The 13,718-nt window shown below is 34.2% G+C and overlaps 1 protein-coding gene across 1 annotated transcript; it reads left to right on the top strand.

Annotated features, from left to right (window-relative positions):
- The first annotated feature begins 6,346 nt into the window (after positions 1-6,346).
- LOC113778218 (U6 small nuclear RNA (adenine-(43)-N(6))-methyltransferase-like) lies at positions 6,347-10,922 on the top strand. The gene is made up of 8 exons (XM_027323540.1): positions 6,347-6,594; positions 7,401-7,606; positions 7,712-8,168; positions 8,270-8,477; positions 9,304-9,411; positions 9,504-9,647; positions 9,722-9,785; positions 10,575-10,922. The coding sequence occupies exons 1-8, from the start codon at positions 6,365-6,367 to the stop codon at positions 10,676-10,678; spliced, it is 1,521 nt and encodes a 506-aa protein (XP_027179341.1). The 5' UTR covers positions 6,347-6,364; the 3' UTR covers positions 10,679-10,922.
- Positions 10,923-13,718: the final 2,796 nt, after the last annotated feature.

Below are 13,718 nucleotides of genomic sequence, written 5' to 3' on the forward strand. Positions count from 1 at the left end.
AATTGCCAGAAACCTCAGGGGAGGTTTTTCTGAAATTATCCCAAGCCTTAAATCAGCTGCCCTATGTGAAGGTAAAAAGCTCCCAACTACATTGGAACCATAATAGAATCTGTAACAGCCTCAGCAAGAGGGCAAGACTTTTTACACTCCTAGTGCATACGTTAGTGAGTCCAAATATATGTGTCATATATGTAAAATTTAAAATTTGAATTTAAAAGTTTAGTTCTATTTGAATTCAGATTTTGCATGCATCAAACCTTATAATATATATCAATATAGAAAAACTAAACTTAATTCTTTTTATAATACCTTATGAATGGTACAGGCCTAGAAATGCAATTAAATTTCCAAGCCACGGAAAGGTGAAAATGTTGTGCAAATTTCATCTGTTATGCTGACACTGCTGATAAAGTGGAGCGTTTTACAAGGCGTTGAACCCTAAACGATGATCTATTTATTCTAAGGCACGACATGGAGTTGGAGGCAATACAATACAACAACTCTATACCACCTTTTTATTGAATCTCCTAATAGAATTTCATGATTAAGTAATCAAATAACACCTTTTCTATTGTTTGTAAGGTTTGGAAGCTCCCTTTAATTTAAACCAAAAAGTTAAATAACACCTTGTATAATATATCAAATTGGGGAACGTCATAGTGTTTCAAAATGATCATTCCAGAGAAAACTTGCCGTCGCTGTTTTGAAAACAAGTTGAGAAAAACTTGGGGTTTTGAAACAACTATGTATGCAGTTGGAGGCGTTGAAGATTCTCAGACCGGGGACGGCTTGATGATTTTTTTTTTTTTTTTTTTTTTTGGCCGTTTGTGGATAGATGATCCATACATAAAAAGACCTTTGCAAATTTGTGCTTGGCACGTTGGGCACATCCTGTGCAAAGCGGACAAGGGACAAAAACGATTGTCATAACAACCGTATTTAGGCCTACAATTAGAATTAAAGAAAAGTATTAACAAATAAAATATAGCTCTACATTTTTTGTTATTTACAATCCTACTATCATTCTAATCTTATAGTTTTCATTTATCAAAGTATATGATAAAAGGGAGTTTTATTAAACCATAGTATGATAAAAGGGAGTGCAAATAAAAAAAATGGAATGTAGATAATATTTCTCTAGACCTGCTAAATTATAAAATGACACCATTTTCGTGATATCATCACTGATGACTACCCATATATAGACCAAATCTACCCAAGTTTTTGTCACACTATTCATTCTTGAGTTGGTGAGATGATGTGATAAAATTTGAACCACATGATTTACATAGATCGGGTCTACCTAAGTGTTTGTCATTGGTAATATGTTTCACTTGAAAACATCTGCAATCAACACGACTAATCATAATCTTAGGGCAAGGCAATGCATGTTGATTGAGGTTGAGTTGAGAGACTTTGTAAGCAGTAAATTTCGTCGAATTTGTTGAGCACTAGTTAAGAGCACCTCGTCAATTTGTTTAGATAGATAAACCCCATTAAAAATTAGATAGAAGAGATAAGATCCTAAGCAATATATACTGCATAACCTTTTACTTTTTTTTAAGGGAAAAGCCCTATATGAATCTAGAACTTTAACACACACACACACACATAAAGTATCATGATTTCATTAAAATCTGTACAAATAACAAAAGTTACATCATCAAATATACACAAATATCAAATAATAGATTTGAAAAACGGATATTACAAATCTGAAAAACAAATAAAAATTAAACTATAAAACTCCAAATAAATATTTTTAAAAATGAGAAAAAAATAAGTTAGCCCTACGAACCTCCGTGTATGTTTCCAATTATCAGATCTGTTAATTAACTGCTTTAACTCCAAATATTATAGTGAGATCTGCTGAATAGACCCCAAAAAATTTCAAATTTGATAATCAAAATCTTAAAATACTCAAACCTAATAAAAGAAAAATGAAAAAACAACCTAAAACTATCTCTAAAAATCTCTAGGAGAGAAGAAAATTTTCACTAGGAAATATTAGGAGAGAAGAAACTCTCAATAAAAAATTTTAGAAGAGATTTTATTCACATAAATGAATAGAAACTAGAGAGGGGATTCCTTCGATGGGAAAGGATAAAAAACATCTAATCCCTCCCATCGGAGAGTTGAATGAAGTTTTGGCTAGAGAGTTTTTTTAGAGAGAAGAAAGACAATTGTCAAGCAATTAGGTATAGTCGACTTTTCAACATTTTTATATTTTTTAAATGATATGAGTGCAAGTAACTTACAATTGTGGGATTACTACAATTCGATTACAGCCAATCAAGTGATCAACACCACAACTACTTCTTGAATTGATAACGTCTAATTTTTAGGGTCTTAATTTTAATTGCAAGACTAAAATCTCATCAATATTTCACAAACTATCTTATTATCGTGTGAATTTTTTAAAATGTACTCCTATTCCATCCTTTCCTCCAATATAAAAACTACAAAACTTACCTTAAATGATGTGGTTTTGATGTTGTTAATGTTAGCTTTAATAGTTCAAATATACTGAGTTGCATGTATATGTTGTCTAAATTTTAGGAGGCTGAAAGATATATTTAATAGTTTAAAGGTCAAAACATGAATAAATCTTTGATACACTAAAACTGTATCATGATTGGATGCTTGACACATTTACAATATTTATATTTTATATTAAGATTTAGATTAGTTGTTGTGTATTCAATCATGATAGTGTATACTCTAATAACGTATAAAAGATTAATTCTAAAAGTATACAAATCTGAAAGTTTGAGAGCTAGATAATCCTTATAACCTCTTATTTTTATAGTGTTGGAAATTATTTACGTCAAAAGAAATTAATTATTAACGAACCAAATGTTCAAATTCTATTATCCTGATGCTGGATTGATTCGCTCTGAAAGAATGTTTACGAAGTCAAAGGAAGAAATATGGTGTCTTTTTTCATATAAAAAAAAAAACTGAAGAGGAAATATGGTGTTTCAAGAATACGAAAAGGTAATGCCTTGAAAATCTGGACACCAATGCAAAGTGACCCTCGAGAGGCCGAAAAGACGGAAATACAAACATGCACGTAGTAGGAGTTTGGATTTTAAGACGACAAGAGAGGAGCCTCAAACCTCATGCATCCAACCTAATCGAAATGTCTCCGAAGGGGAATAATTAGTTTAGTGGCATTTTATCCAGACGACGGGGCAAAATTCCTTTTGATTTACTGCTGGTTTTTATGAGTTATCTGCTTATTTAATCTCGATTTATTTGAAAAATACTTAAATCTGTTGCCAAAAGGAGGAAATACAAACATCCCAATTTCAAGTAGATTTTGGAACTTATTAGGCTACTAATCACTCACTAATGCAAACTAATCACAAAATCAGCAGTAAGACTGAAAAATGAATCAAGTTACTTGATACACGAATTGAGCTTGGTTTGGTGAGAATTCGTTCGAGCTTGATTCACTAACTAGTCTAACTAATGATAAACAGTGTTTTATATTCGATAATATTTAAACTAGACAAACTCGGTTCAACAATAAACAAACCAAGTTTGAACAAAATTTCAAAATCATTAAAAATAATCAAACAAATTTGAACACTAGAGTGTTTAGTTTGATTAGGATCGTTTACATCCCCTAATCACCAATACTCTTACAATATATTTTCTACTAATACTTTTGGTACTTTTATTGCCTTTTTCTTTAGCTTTCTGTATATCAACGGAGAAGTTATTAATGCTTTTATTCCATTCAACAGAAACCATCACTTTGCTACAGCATTTGTCAAATAAATGGCATAAAGAGAAAAGCTCAGAATCTGATATAATCATACATGAATCAGGATCGATCCATCAATTTTTTTTTTGTTCTTAATTATTTCCCATGGCATCAATATTGAATTAACATCTTATATATACAGCAGTAGGAGAATTGGATTCTGTCGTTCATACTATTCCTTTTCCTTTTTTAATTGTCTGTTGTAATTTTCATATCCACATTCTTTTTATCTGCTTGTCATAGACTGCCAAAATTGAACAATTCTTTGCTACCGTTTTCTCCAAATTTGAATCGACAAGAAGAACAATTGCCATTCAAGAAAATTTAGCCCGTCATTGATTCAGTATTGCTAACTTCATTAATGTCTTGACAAGAACATCAAATTATGCCCACTATGATCACCTGCTTGTCTGGTTCGTAGAATTAACTATCTTGAGAATGGAAGGGCATGTATATATATATAATTCACGCCCACCATTTGTGGGTTAGTTCTTTTGACAAAAAAAGAAAAAAAAAACACTTCAAAATTTCATTAAATAATGAAATCTGTAAGGATGGTAGAAATTAAATCAAACAAACACAACATTAAATAAAGTACAGATATCATTTATGAGTTAGCTTGAATAGTAAATTATTTGTATTACATTTACCATTATGAGTTTCTAACAATCTTACTTGTAAAAAAAAAAAGGGAATAGAATTGTTTTGGTCGTATACATATAATTCATGGCCTCCACTACAAATAATTATTTTCATAGATAGAGGACAACTTATATAAACGAAATCAAATCCCATTTACAATTATTCATGGGATAATTCCAAGGATGGACTGAATTTAAATTCCTTAATTTATCCTAATATAACGCCCTTTTTATGCATTAAAGCTTGCATGGGTTAATGATAATTAGAATCCATCAAGTCAAAGAGGTAAATTACGAATGCGTAAATTCAGCCCCTTAATTAGTAATTAATTTTTACACTAGAAAAGCCAAAAAAAAAGAAAAGAAAGCATTGTGGTCTAATCAAACATGACACTATGGACCAAAGGGGATTAAAGTTTAGACAGAAGTGTACAAATAATTGACAGAGATATGCCGATCCAAAAGGAAACTATTCTTTTGTAGGTTTTCTAATGGCATTTCCTAACTTGAAGGAAGAATAATACCCTCACTCCCAAGGAGGGAAACTACTAATGGACTAGCAACATTCTTGGCTACTTTTCATTTTCATGGTTGGTTAGTATTTAAAGAGGAATATTTGAAAACTCTCCAAGCATGTTCTCTTTAATTATTTTATCTAAAAAGTAAAAAAGAATACAATATCCCAATTACAGTTGATGGAACCTGACAGACTCCAATTTGGAGACAAATATTCATTCAACCACTAAAATCTTACCTTCAATTTCATCATCATCCCCCTCAATGTAGTGGCTGCCAAGAAGAATGATTCTGTGCTGCACCAATGGTTTGTCACTTACTTATTCTCCATGCAATGCAAATGTGCCATGTATCAGGACCAAACATATCTACCGATCGGTGGTTTCTTTTCTTTTGATCCACAAAATGATACTATTTGCACTTTAGAATCCCACCATTTAACAAATTAAATTCCCAAACTAAATGAAAACAACTCACACTATTCAATGGGCAACACACATGGAAGAATGGATGTATTACTTGATTTGTGATTAACTAATTAAAGCTGAAAACTGTGCTTTGACCTTGTTGTTCCAATATGCATGCCCGGAAAATTAATCCATTTTTAAGTTCCTATTCTATTAATTTGTGTCAGTAACTTAATTTACTTTGCACGTATTTATTTTTTACTTTTGATCTTTCACTCTGGGGTTTTCTTCGTCTCAGTTTCCAAACCGTTCCATTTGTTTCTCTCTAAGTTTATCTTTTATTTTATACCTCAGCAGCTAAATGACATCAAAAAGCAAAGAAAATAGTGATATCTTTTTTTTTGTGCCTAACGTTTTTGAAAATATACTAAGTTATACCTAAAAAAGAATTTGTGGTCTATTTTGTTGAATCAGGGTCCAACTTTAGCTAAACATCTAAATTTATTACAATAATTGTATCAAGAAGCCATGAAAATTCTACCTTCAATCAAATATATATGCATCATGTAAACTAGAATTGTAAAAGGGAAGAAAAGTGTAAACAAAAACTCATTTCAGATGCATGATATTAACCTAGAGGAGAAAAAAAAAAAGAAAAACAAAACGTGCATAGATAAAAGTGGAACACTTAAATTGGGGGAGAGATGGATTGATTAATTCGAGAAAATGGAGTGTAGGTAAGCCTTCCCACATAAATTTTTTCAAAAAAAAAAAAAAGGAAAGTGGAATACATGATATGGCCAATTTTTGGTTCTACATTTCCTAATTTCCTAAAACCGTTTACAGCCCAAGTAATTAAGTCCAGCCCACAAACTACTGGGATAGAGTGTCGAGTCCGGTTCATATCTCTGAGCTTTCCCCACAATACTTCGGCTCAAGCCCAGAAAAAGAAATCAAAATCTGCACCATCTCTTCAAATCCACAGAATATCTGAACTGTTGCTGGAGAGACATCGGAAAGAAGAAAAAATGCCGAGCAAGAAGAGGAAGAGAGTTCAAGAAAGAGCGGCAATTCACCCTCGGAATAAATACTCCGAAAACCCGCCAGATTTCGGAGCCTTGGCGTCCATTTATCCCTCTTTCAAGCCTTACGTGTTCTACTCTTCTCGAGATGGTCGGCCCAGAATCGATTGGACTGATTACAATGCCACCCGTGAGCTCACCAGAGTCTTGCTTCTCCATGATCATGGCCTCAACTGGTAACAACTACTTAGTTAATTCGCCATTACTCAATTAACTACTCTATTTCGTTGTTTTGTTGACTTATCTTTTTTGGTTTCTGGGGCTTTATGGGACAGTATAAAAATGATCTTATATTGGTTTTGTATTTTGCTTCTTTGGGAAGGGGAGAAAGGGAATTACACGTATTTTTTTTTTGGCGAAATGAAGTTGTAATTTTTCTGGGATTTTTCTTTTGTGATGTGGGTTCTAGGGGGTTAATGGATTGTGCCTTTGAATATTGAGGAAGAGATGGACAGAGAGAAAATGCACTTCAGTCACAACGAGCTAGGAAGATTAAAAATTTACGCATTTTTCTTTTCTTTCTTTCTTCATTTCGCCTGTTTTTCCTATTACATGTCAATTGTTCATCTAGCATGTTTGAAACTGTGGGTTTATGGTTTATGGTTCTGCATACTTCAAAAATCCTGGAACCGGTAAAGCAATAGAAAATGGCTTGGATGTTTGTGTTCAATTCTTCATGAGTAATATTGAACTTTGTTATTTATTTTAAATCTTTCCAACTGCATAGGATTCAGCTTTTCTTGTAGTATTTAAGATTAGTGTCATGCTGCAGCTGGCTTAGGTCGGATTGCCTAGTTGTATTGGTGCTGTGGATTGGAATTCTGAAGCAAAAGGGAAAAAGTATTCTGAATGCATCGATTGGGTTGCTATTTTTGATGTATATGATATGAACATTTTTAGGATTTTCTTTCTTTTCTTATATCTGTTTGCAAAATGAAATATTTGCATGTTTAATGATCCCAGACTAAATCCAACATCACAGGTGGATTCCTGATGGACAGCTTTGTCCTACTGTTCCTAACAGATCCAATTACATCCACTGGATAGAAGACCTCTTGTCATCAGACATTATCCCGGATTGTCGAGCTGATGGGGATGCTGTAAAGGGTTTTGACATAGGAACTGGGGCCAACTGTATTTATCCTCTTCTTGGTGCGTCTCTACTTGGTTGGAGATTTGTTGTTTCAGGTAGTTTTCTTTGCTTTTTCACCCTGCCATTTCCCTCACTTTCCCAATATTTTCCCAAATGATTTTTAACTATGATATGATGGTAATTTATGATTTTATCTACAGATGTTACTGATGTTGCATTGGAGTGGGCTGAAAGAAATGTTACAAGTAATCCACATATCTCTGAATTGATTGAAATTAGAAAAGTTGACAATGCAAAGACAATAGTTGAAGAGAAAGACTTGCATGGTGGACTTGGCAGAGATAACGAAAGCATTGAAGATTTGGGCAACACAAGAGCTGTTATGATAGGGCCTGAACCATCATCTTCTCTCGAGTTACAATCTATGGTTGAGAAGAATTATCATGGCCCACCGATACTTGCAGGTGTTGTTAAGGATGAGGAGAAATTTGACTTCTGCATGTGTAATCCTCCCTTCTTTGAGACAATGGAGGAAGCAGGATTGAATCCAAAGACTGCATGTGGTGGGACTGCACAGGAGATGGTTTGTCCTGGTGGGGAAAAAGCTTTCATTACTCGAATAGTTGAAGATAGTGTTCAATTAAAGCAATCTTTTCGGTATATATGTTCAGAATCTTGTTTGATTCCTGCATAGTGCCCTTCATTTTCACAGAGAATTTTTGTGATACAGTGTTTTGTAACTTCCATTTGCATGGTAGGTGGTACACTTCAATGATTGGAAGAAAATCAAATCTGAAAATCCTAATATCCAGGCTTCGGGAAGTTGGAGTCACCATGGTGAAGACAACAGAATTTGTGCAAGGCCAAACTTGTAGATGGGGCCTTGCTTGGTCATTTGTACCTCCATCTAGGAAGATTGTATCATCCAGTGCTACTGAGAAGAATAACCTATCTTTCATGCTTGAGGTACACTATTCTTTTGTGTATTTTGCATTATTTTTTATTTACTTATTTTTGTTTGGTTTGCTGTTTCTACGTGTCTTATCTTGTCTTCCCTTTATGAATTTTAGGTGTTTATGAATTGAGATGTCCAAATACTTTAATTAGGATGTATCGTCTGCTTCATGTAACTGGTCTATTAGTTGATAGAAAATATTGACAATTTGACATTAGGATGTATTATTGCTTTCATCATGGTGTCTGGATTTAGCTGCCACTTTAGCGCTGTCTACAAAATCACAGATTATGGTCACTCAGAAACCAGGTCATGTGTTTTTGTAGAGAGCGAGAGGTTGGGGGGGGGGGGGGAGTAAGCAGGTTCTTGCTTTAGGCTTTTCAAAGCATGGTCCTTGTGAGGTTGAAGGCATCTCAGACAGGGACTTTTGGATTGTTGAATCAATAATCTTGGTGGGATTTCGTTAGTCAAATCACGAGTGCTCTTTGTTAGTATGAAATCCAAGTTTTAAGTTTCAGTTTTTCTTTGGTAATTGTTTTATTTGTACTGTTTTTGCACTGTAGGATTCTAGCGAGTTATCTATTGTATTTTCCTGTCCTTGGGATTATTTGGATAAAATTAAGGTCCCAGAAGTTTTGACTATGATTTATGATTGTTGGACCCCTACAAGCATGGGCTGTTCCTGAATCAACTCTATCATCTTTTGTTTGATTCTTTAAATCTAATTCTTTTGGTCCACACTGAATTTCATGCTATTACGTATAATGCTGATCTTTCTCGTTGTTAACTTGACCAGATCTGGTATCTTGTAAGCTATATGTGTTACTGTTGATTCAGGGTATTCAGCGCCAATATAGTGCTATTCACGTGTTGCAATCAGTGGAGTCCTTTTTGTGCAGTTGTGGTGCTTCTTGCAAAATAGATTCCACCTCCTTCAAGATTGATGTATGTTCATTCTTTCCAGTGTTTTGAAAATATTTGTTAATTTTAATACTTTATAACTCTTATAATTACTAAATCTGAGTTTTATGTTTTAGGTTATTGCTTCCAAAGATCAATGTGAGTCGATCCTTAACACTGAGACACAAAATATATTTGCCACTCCAAGCTGTCCATATGAATTGGGGATGTCAAATGGTCCAAATGACCTTCAATCCAGTGACCTGCACCTTAGCATTTCGGTAAGTTTGCTTTTAGTATTTTGCTAGTAGGATAACTCTGTTTCACTACCTTTGTAATTGGTCCAAATCTGTAGGTCTTTCAGCAAATTCCAGGCACACTTCTAGTTAAAGGCTTTCTGCACCAGAAAGAAAGTACAGGTATTCTCTAACCTTATTTCTTCATCTTCTTCCTTGTCAACATATTCTCTGCACCATATACACTAATTTTGGTCAACTAAGCTGTTATAAATGGTTTGGCTTTACCTTGTAAGTGCTTTCTTCTATTTATCAGAAATTCAGCTTCTTTTGCTCAGATGTCATCCGGTCGCATTATTACATCTTGAAAGAATGTAAAATTTGCCTTTTCTGTCTCGAAAGCTTCTTTCATTTTTTTTTTGTGTCGGGGGTTTTTGTGGTGGGTGGGGGTTGGGGGGGGGGGGGGATAAAGAATAAAGCAATTGTCTTTAGTATTAGTTGATGACACGCTGTTTGTTGCTATTGACGAGAATTACTTGGTTGTGTACAGGATGACACTGAAGCTTGTTATGCTACTTCTGCAAGAATTGTTTTAATAGAACATTTTACTAGCATTGGTCAATTTCTTTGTTGTTTTTCGTGTGTGTGTGAAAAATTTCACAGACATCTGATCATCTTAAACATACAGTGAATGAATTTGAATAGTCTATTTATCCTCTGATCGTTTATGCGAATAAGTGCTTGACTTTCCTTTAGATTAGTACTGATTCCTCAGTGCGAATAAGTGCTTGACTTTCCTTTACGCCAGTCCGTCTTTCATCCTTTTATGATATTTCTGCAGTAGGGCCTCTAGAATACTTTATCTGCACTTGTAATACCTGCACAAGAAACTTTGTCAGGAGAACAAAAATCAGCTAAATTGATCGTTGGTAATATTTTCTCTCATCATTTTTTCCCCTAAACTTCTTGCAGGGGTATTCTTCTTAATATTTCAGAAATTGGAAGAATTTTTGAAACAGAAATTTTGTAGACCAAAGACATCTGCTGAGCCTTCCTGCTCTGAGCGAAAGAGATAGTATCCGCATGCATACCAGACGTGGAGGAGGAGATCAAACAAAGACTCCCTGAAGCACTTTAGAATGCAGCGGTCGGGGAACAAGCTGTAGATAAGTTGTTGACATGTAGAACTTGTAATCTTGTGTAGACAATAGAGCACAATCGTCAGAAATTGATTCGTTGAGGCTTCTTATACCATCTGATAGTGAAGTTGTTCAATTCTTCCATTTCTATTTGATCCCATTTGGTGCTGGAGTTGCTTTATTGCCTTCCCAACTTCTGTGGCTATGTGAAATTCTACTCCGAAGCTGCGTAGGGTATATGTGAAATGTGAATTCGGATCTAAATAAAACCTAGAATACTGAAAAGCATAAAGATACTGAACTCAAATTTTAGAGAGTTGCGACGAAGGTGGCTACCAAATACCTGTGTCCTTTTTCCCCTCCAATTCCTTCCTTGTAAATTTCAGTTCTGATGGTGACATTGTCTACGTGAAATCAAGTTATTACAAGGCCATATTAACTTTTAAAGAAACTCTTGCTTTTTGGCAATTGAATGACCACAAAGTTGACAGATCTTCTACCACTCATGTTGTTACGGAGATGCAAAAGAAAAGACAGGTAAACCAACGTACCGAGCATTACTCTGTAACATGCAGCACCATCTTTACCATTAAACAAAAGAAAATTGGTATTTGGTGATTAAATGGTAGTAAGTTTTTTTAACAACCACAAAACTTATAAATTGATTTAACATTTTATTGAAATAAAAACAAAAAAAGAAAGAGTAATCTCGCATCAATTTGTTTGTTTACTAATTCTCCTAATTCCCTTCACTAGAGAGCGTATATGTTTAAGATTTAACTCTTGTTGCCCTTTTTGGAATATATTCAAAGAAAGGTACATGCAATGCATTTTGTTTCTATTTTTTTTTTTTGAAGGGGGTCAATAGTGGTTCACCTTCTACTCCAGTGATAGATCGAACTCATGACTTTACTGGTTACAGGTGAAGCGTCATATCATCTGATTTGTGCTTCGTTTTGTATGTAATGCATAATTATGGGATTTTCCAACCCTAACTTCTTATGGAGTTCTTTCTAAGGTTACGTATGAGGATGACAATAAATTAGCATTATCGTCATAGAAATTTCGGAGCTTCACGCCAATCTACGCAATGAAATTTAGCTTGCTAGAAGATTCAAGCTGTTGAACTCAATCAATATGTTCACAACTAAAACGTTTCAACTTGGTGATTACAAGATCATCAAACGTCAACTAAACACATCACACTGCGGTGTCCAAAAATTCGGTTTCCACATTTGGTATTGAAGAGTTGAGAAGCCTTCGTGGGCTGTTGGAAATTTTGTTTCGACAGCTTCATTGGTGAGCAAAACCATTGAATCATGCAATCATTCATTGATTCAATTCATCAACCAGTGGGCTCTCACACGCAACATAATCATTCGATGATTCAATCAAAAATTTCATCCTTTCGATGAATGCATGAAGATGATGTGCTTAAACCTTGTATCAATCGAAGCCTTCCTGCTTTTCTACATTTCATGTGCCAATGGTTATCGTGTTGAGGTCATTGGAGCTTCCAAATGATTGTGTGTTATTTTCGCAGTGCGTAACCTTATGATACAAATGCATAGCTGGAAAGAGTTCCGATAGCTAAACAATAATAGACTTCTTATGCCTAATGCTTCACTTTTAGAATCATTGCTGACTAATGACCGGTGTCTAGGTACAATTCTTGCTTCCTATGGTAAAGAAAGGACCATTGGGTGAATCAGCACAGCTTTGATATCAAATGGAAAGATATTCTCGTCATGTTTATGGTCCATGATCGTCTAGCTTATTCTACCCCCCCCCCCCCCCCCAACCCACCCAAAACCCCCCAAAAAAAAAAATCTGGCTTATTTTTTTTTTTTTCATTGAAGATGGTTATTTGTAAATGGAGTATGTACCGTCTTCTCACATACCCTATCAATTATGTAAAAAGCGTACAAATTTTGTAAAATTCCAAAAGTCCCTCAAAATATCTCACAAAATTTTATAAAATTCCTTCTATTAGCTCTCTTTGAACCCCAGATAATTAGCAGGAATTAAAAAAAAAAACTACTTGACCCTAAAAATTATGGTTTGGGTCCTCAAATAATTAGGTTCGTCACACCTTATAAGACTGTAGCCCACGTCAAATGTTCATCATCTTTCCAATCATCTGCTTTTTAATGCTAAAAACTTTCACTACCATTTGCTTTGAGAATGTGCCTTTCAGATATCAGAAGCTTATGTGTACGTTGTCATGAAATGCTTACCAGTTCTTAATTATAGACTCTGGATTTCGTTGCATTGCATTGAATCCTACTTTACTATTTAGTAATGTAGCAATTTGGCTAATTAAAAGACTCTGGATAAGTAATCATGTTGTCGGATTCGTGGATTGCTAATTTGTGGCTTTCCACTGAAAAAGATGTAATAAAATGAACTACATTATTTAATTGATCTAAAACAACTTGCAATCCCTAGACAATTAATCGGACAAAAGAATCGATTTTACGCAACGATTTTTTTTGTTTCCTTTCTTTGACACCGACTTTTATTAGCTTTATTATTATTACTATTATTGTTATTATTTAACCTTGGATTCCTTATCCCAACTTGATGTACTACAATATCCTCCTTTTACCTTAGGCTGCTTCCTCATATTTCATGCACGTAAAAATTAGGAATGGTCAAACCATTAAATGGGTCTGTACAAACTATGACATGTTTATATTCCTAAGTAGGCACGTCAATGGATAGGATTTGGGTTGATTCCCTTTGATCCAGATCCAGATCCATTTAATTTAGTTAGACCTAAACTCAGATCCAAACTCTTTTGAGTCTGAAAAAGTAAGTCCATACCCAAACCCTTATGGATCTGGGTATCCAATGGGCATTCATGGATATTTTCTGAACATACTAAAGTAAAAATGTATTTAAAATATATAGAGTTCATAAATAATATAAATACTATCCAATTTTTGTTTTCAAATAATAAAATTAACATTCGATA

The sequence above is a fragment of the Coffea eugenioides genome, chromosome 7, assembly GCF_003713205.1.
Source record: "Coffea eugenioides isolate CCC68of chromosome 7, Ceug_1.0, whole genome shotgun sequence".
NCBI classification, from domain to species: domain Eukaryota; kingdom Viridiplantae; phylum Streptophyta; class Magnoliopsida; order Gentianales; family Rubiaceae; genus Coffea; species Coffea eugenioides.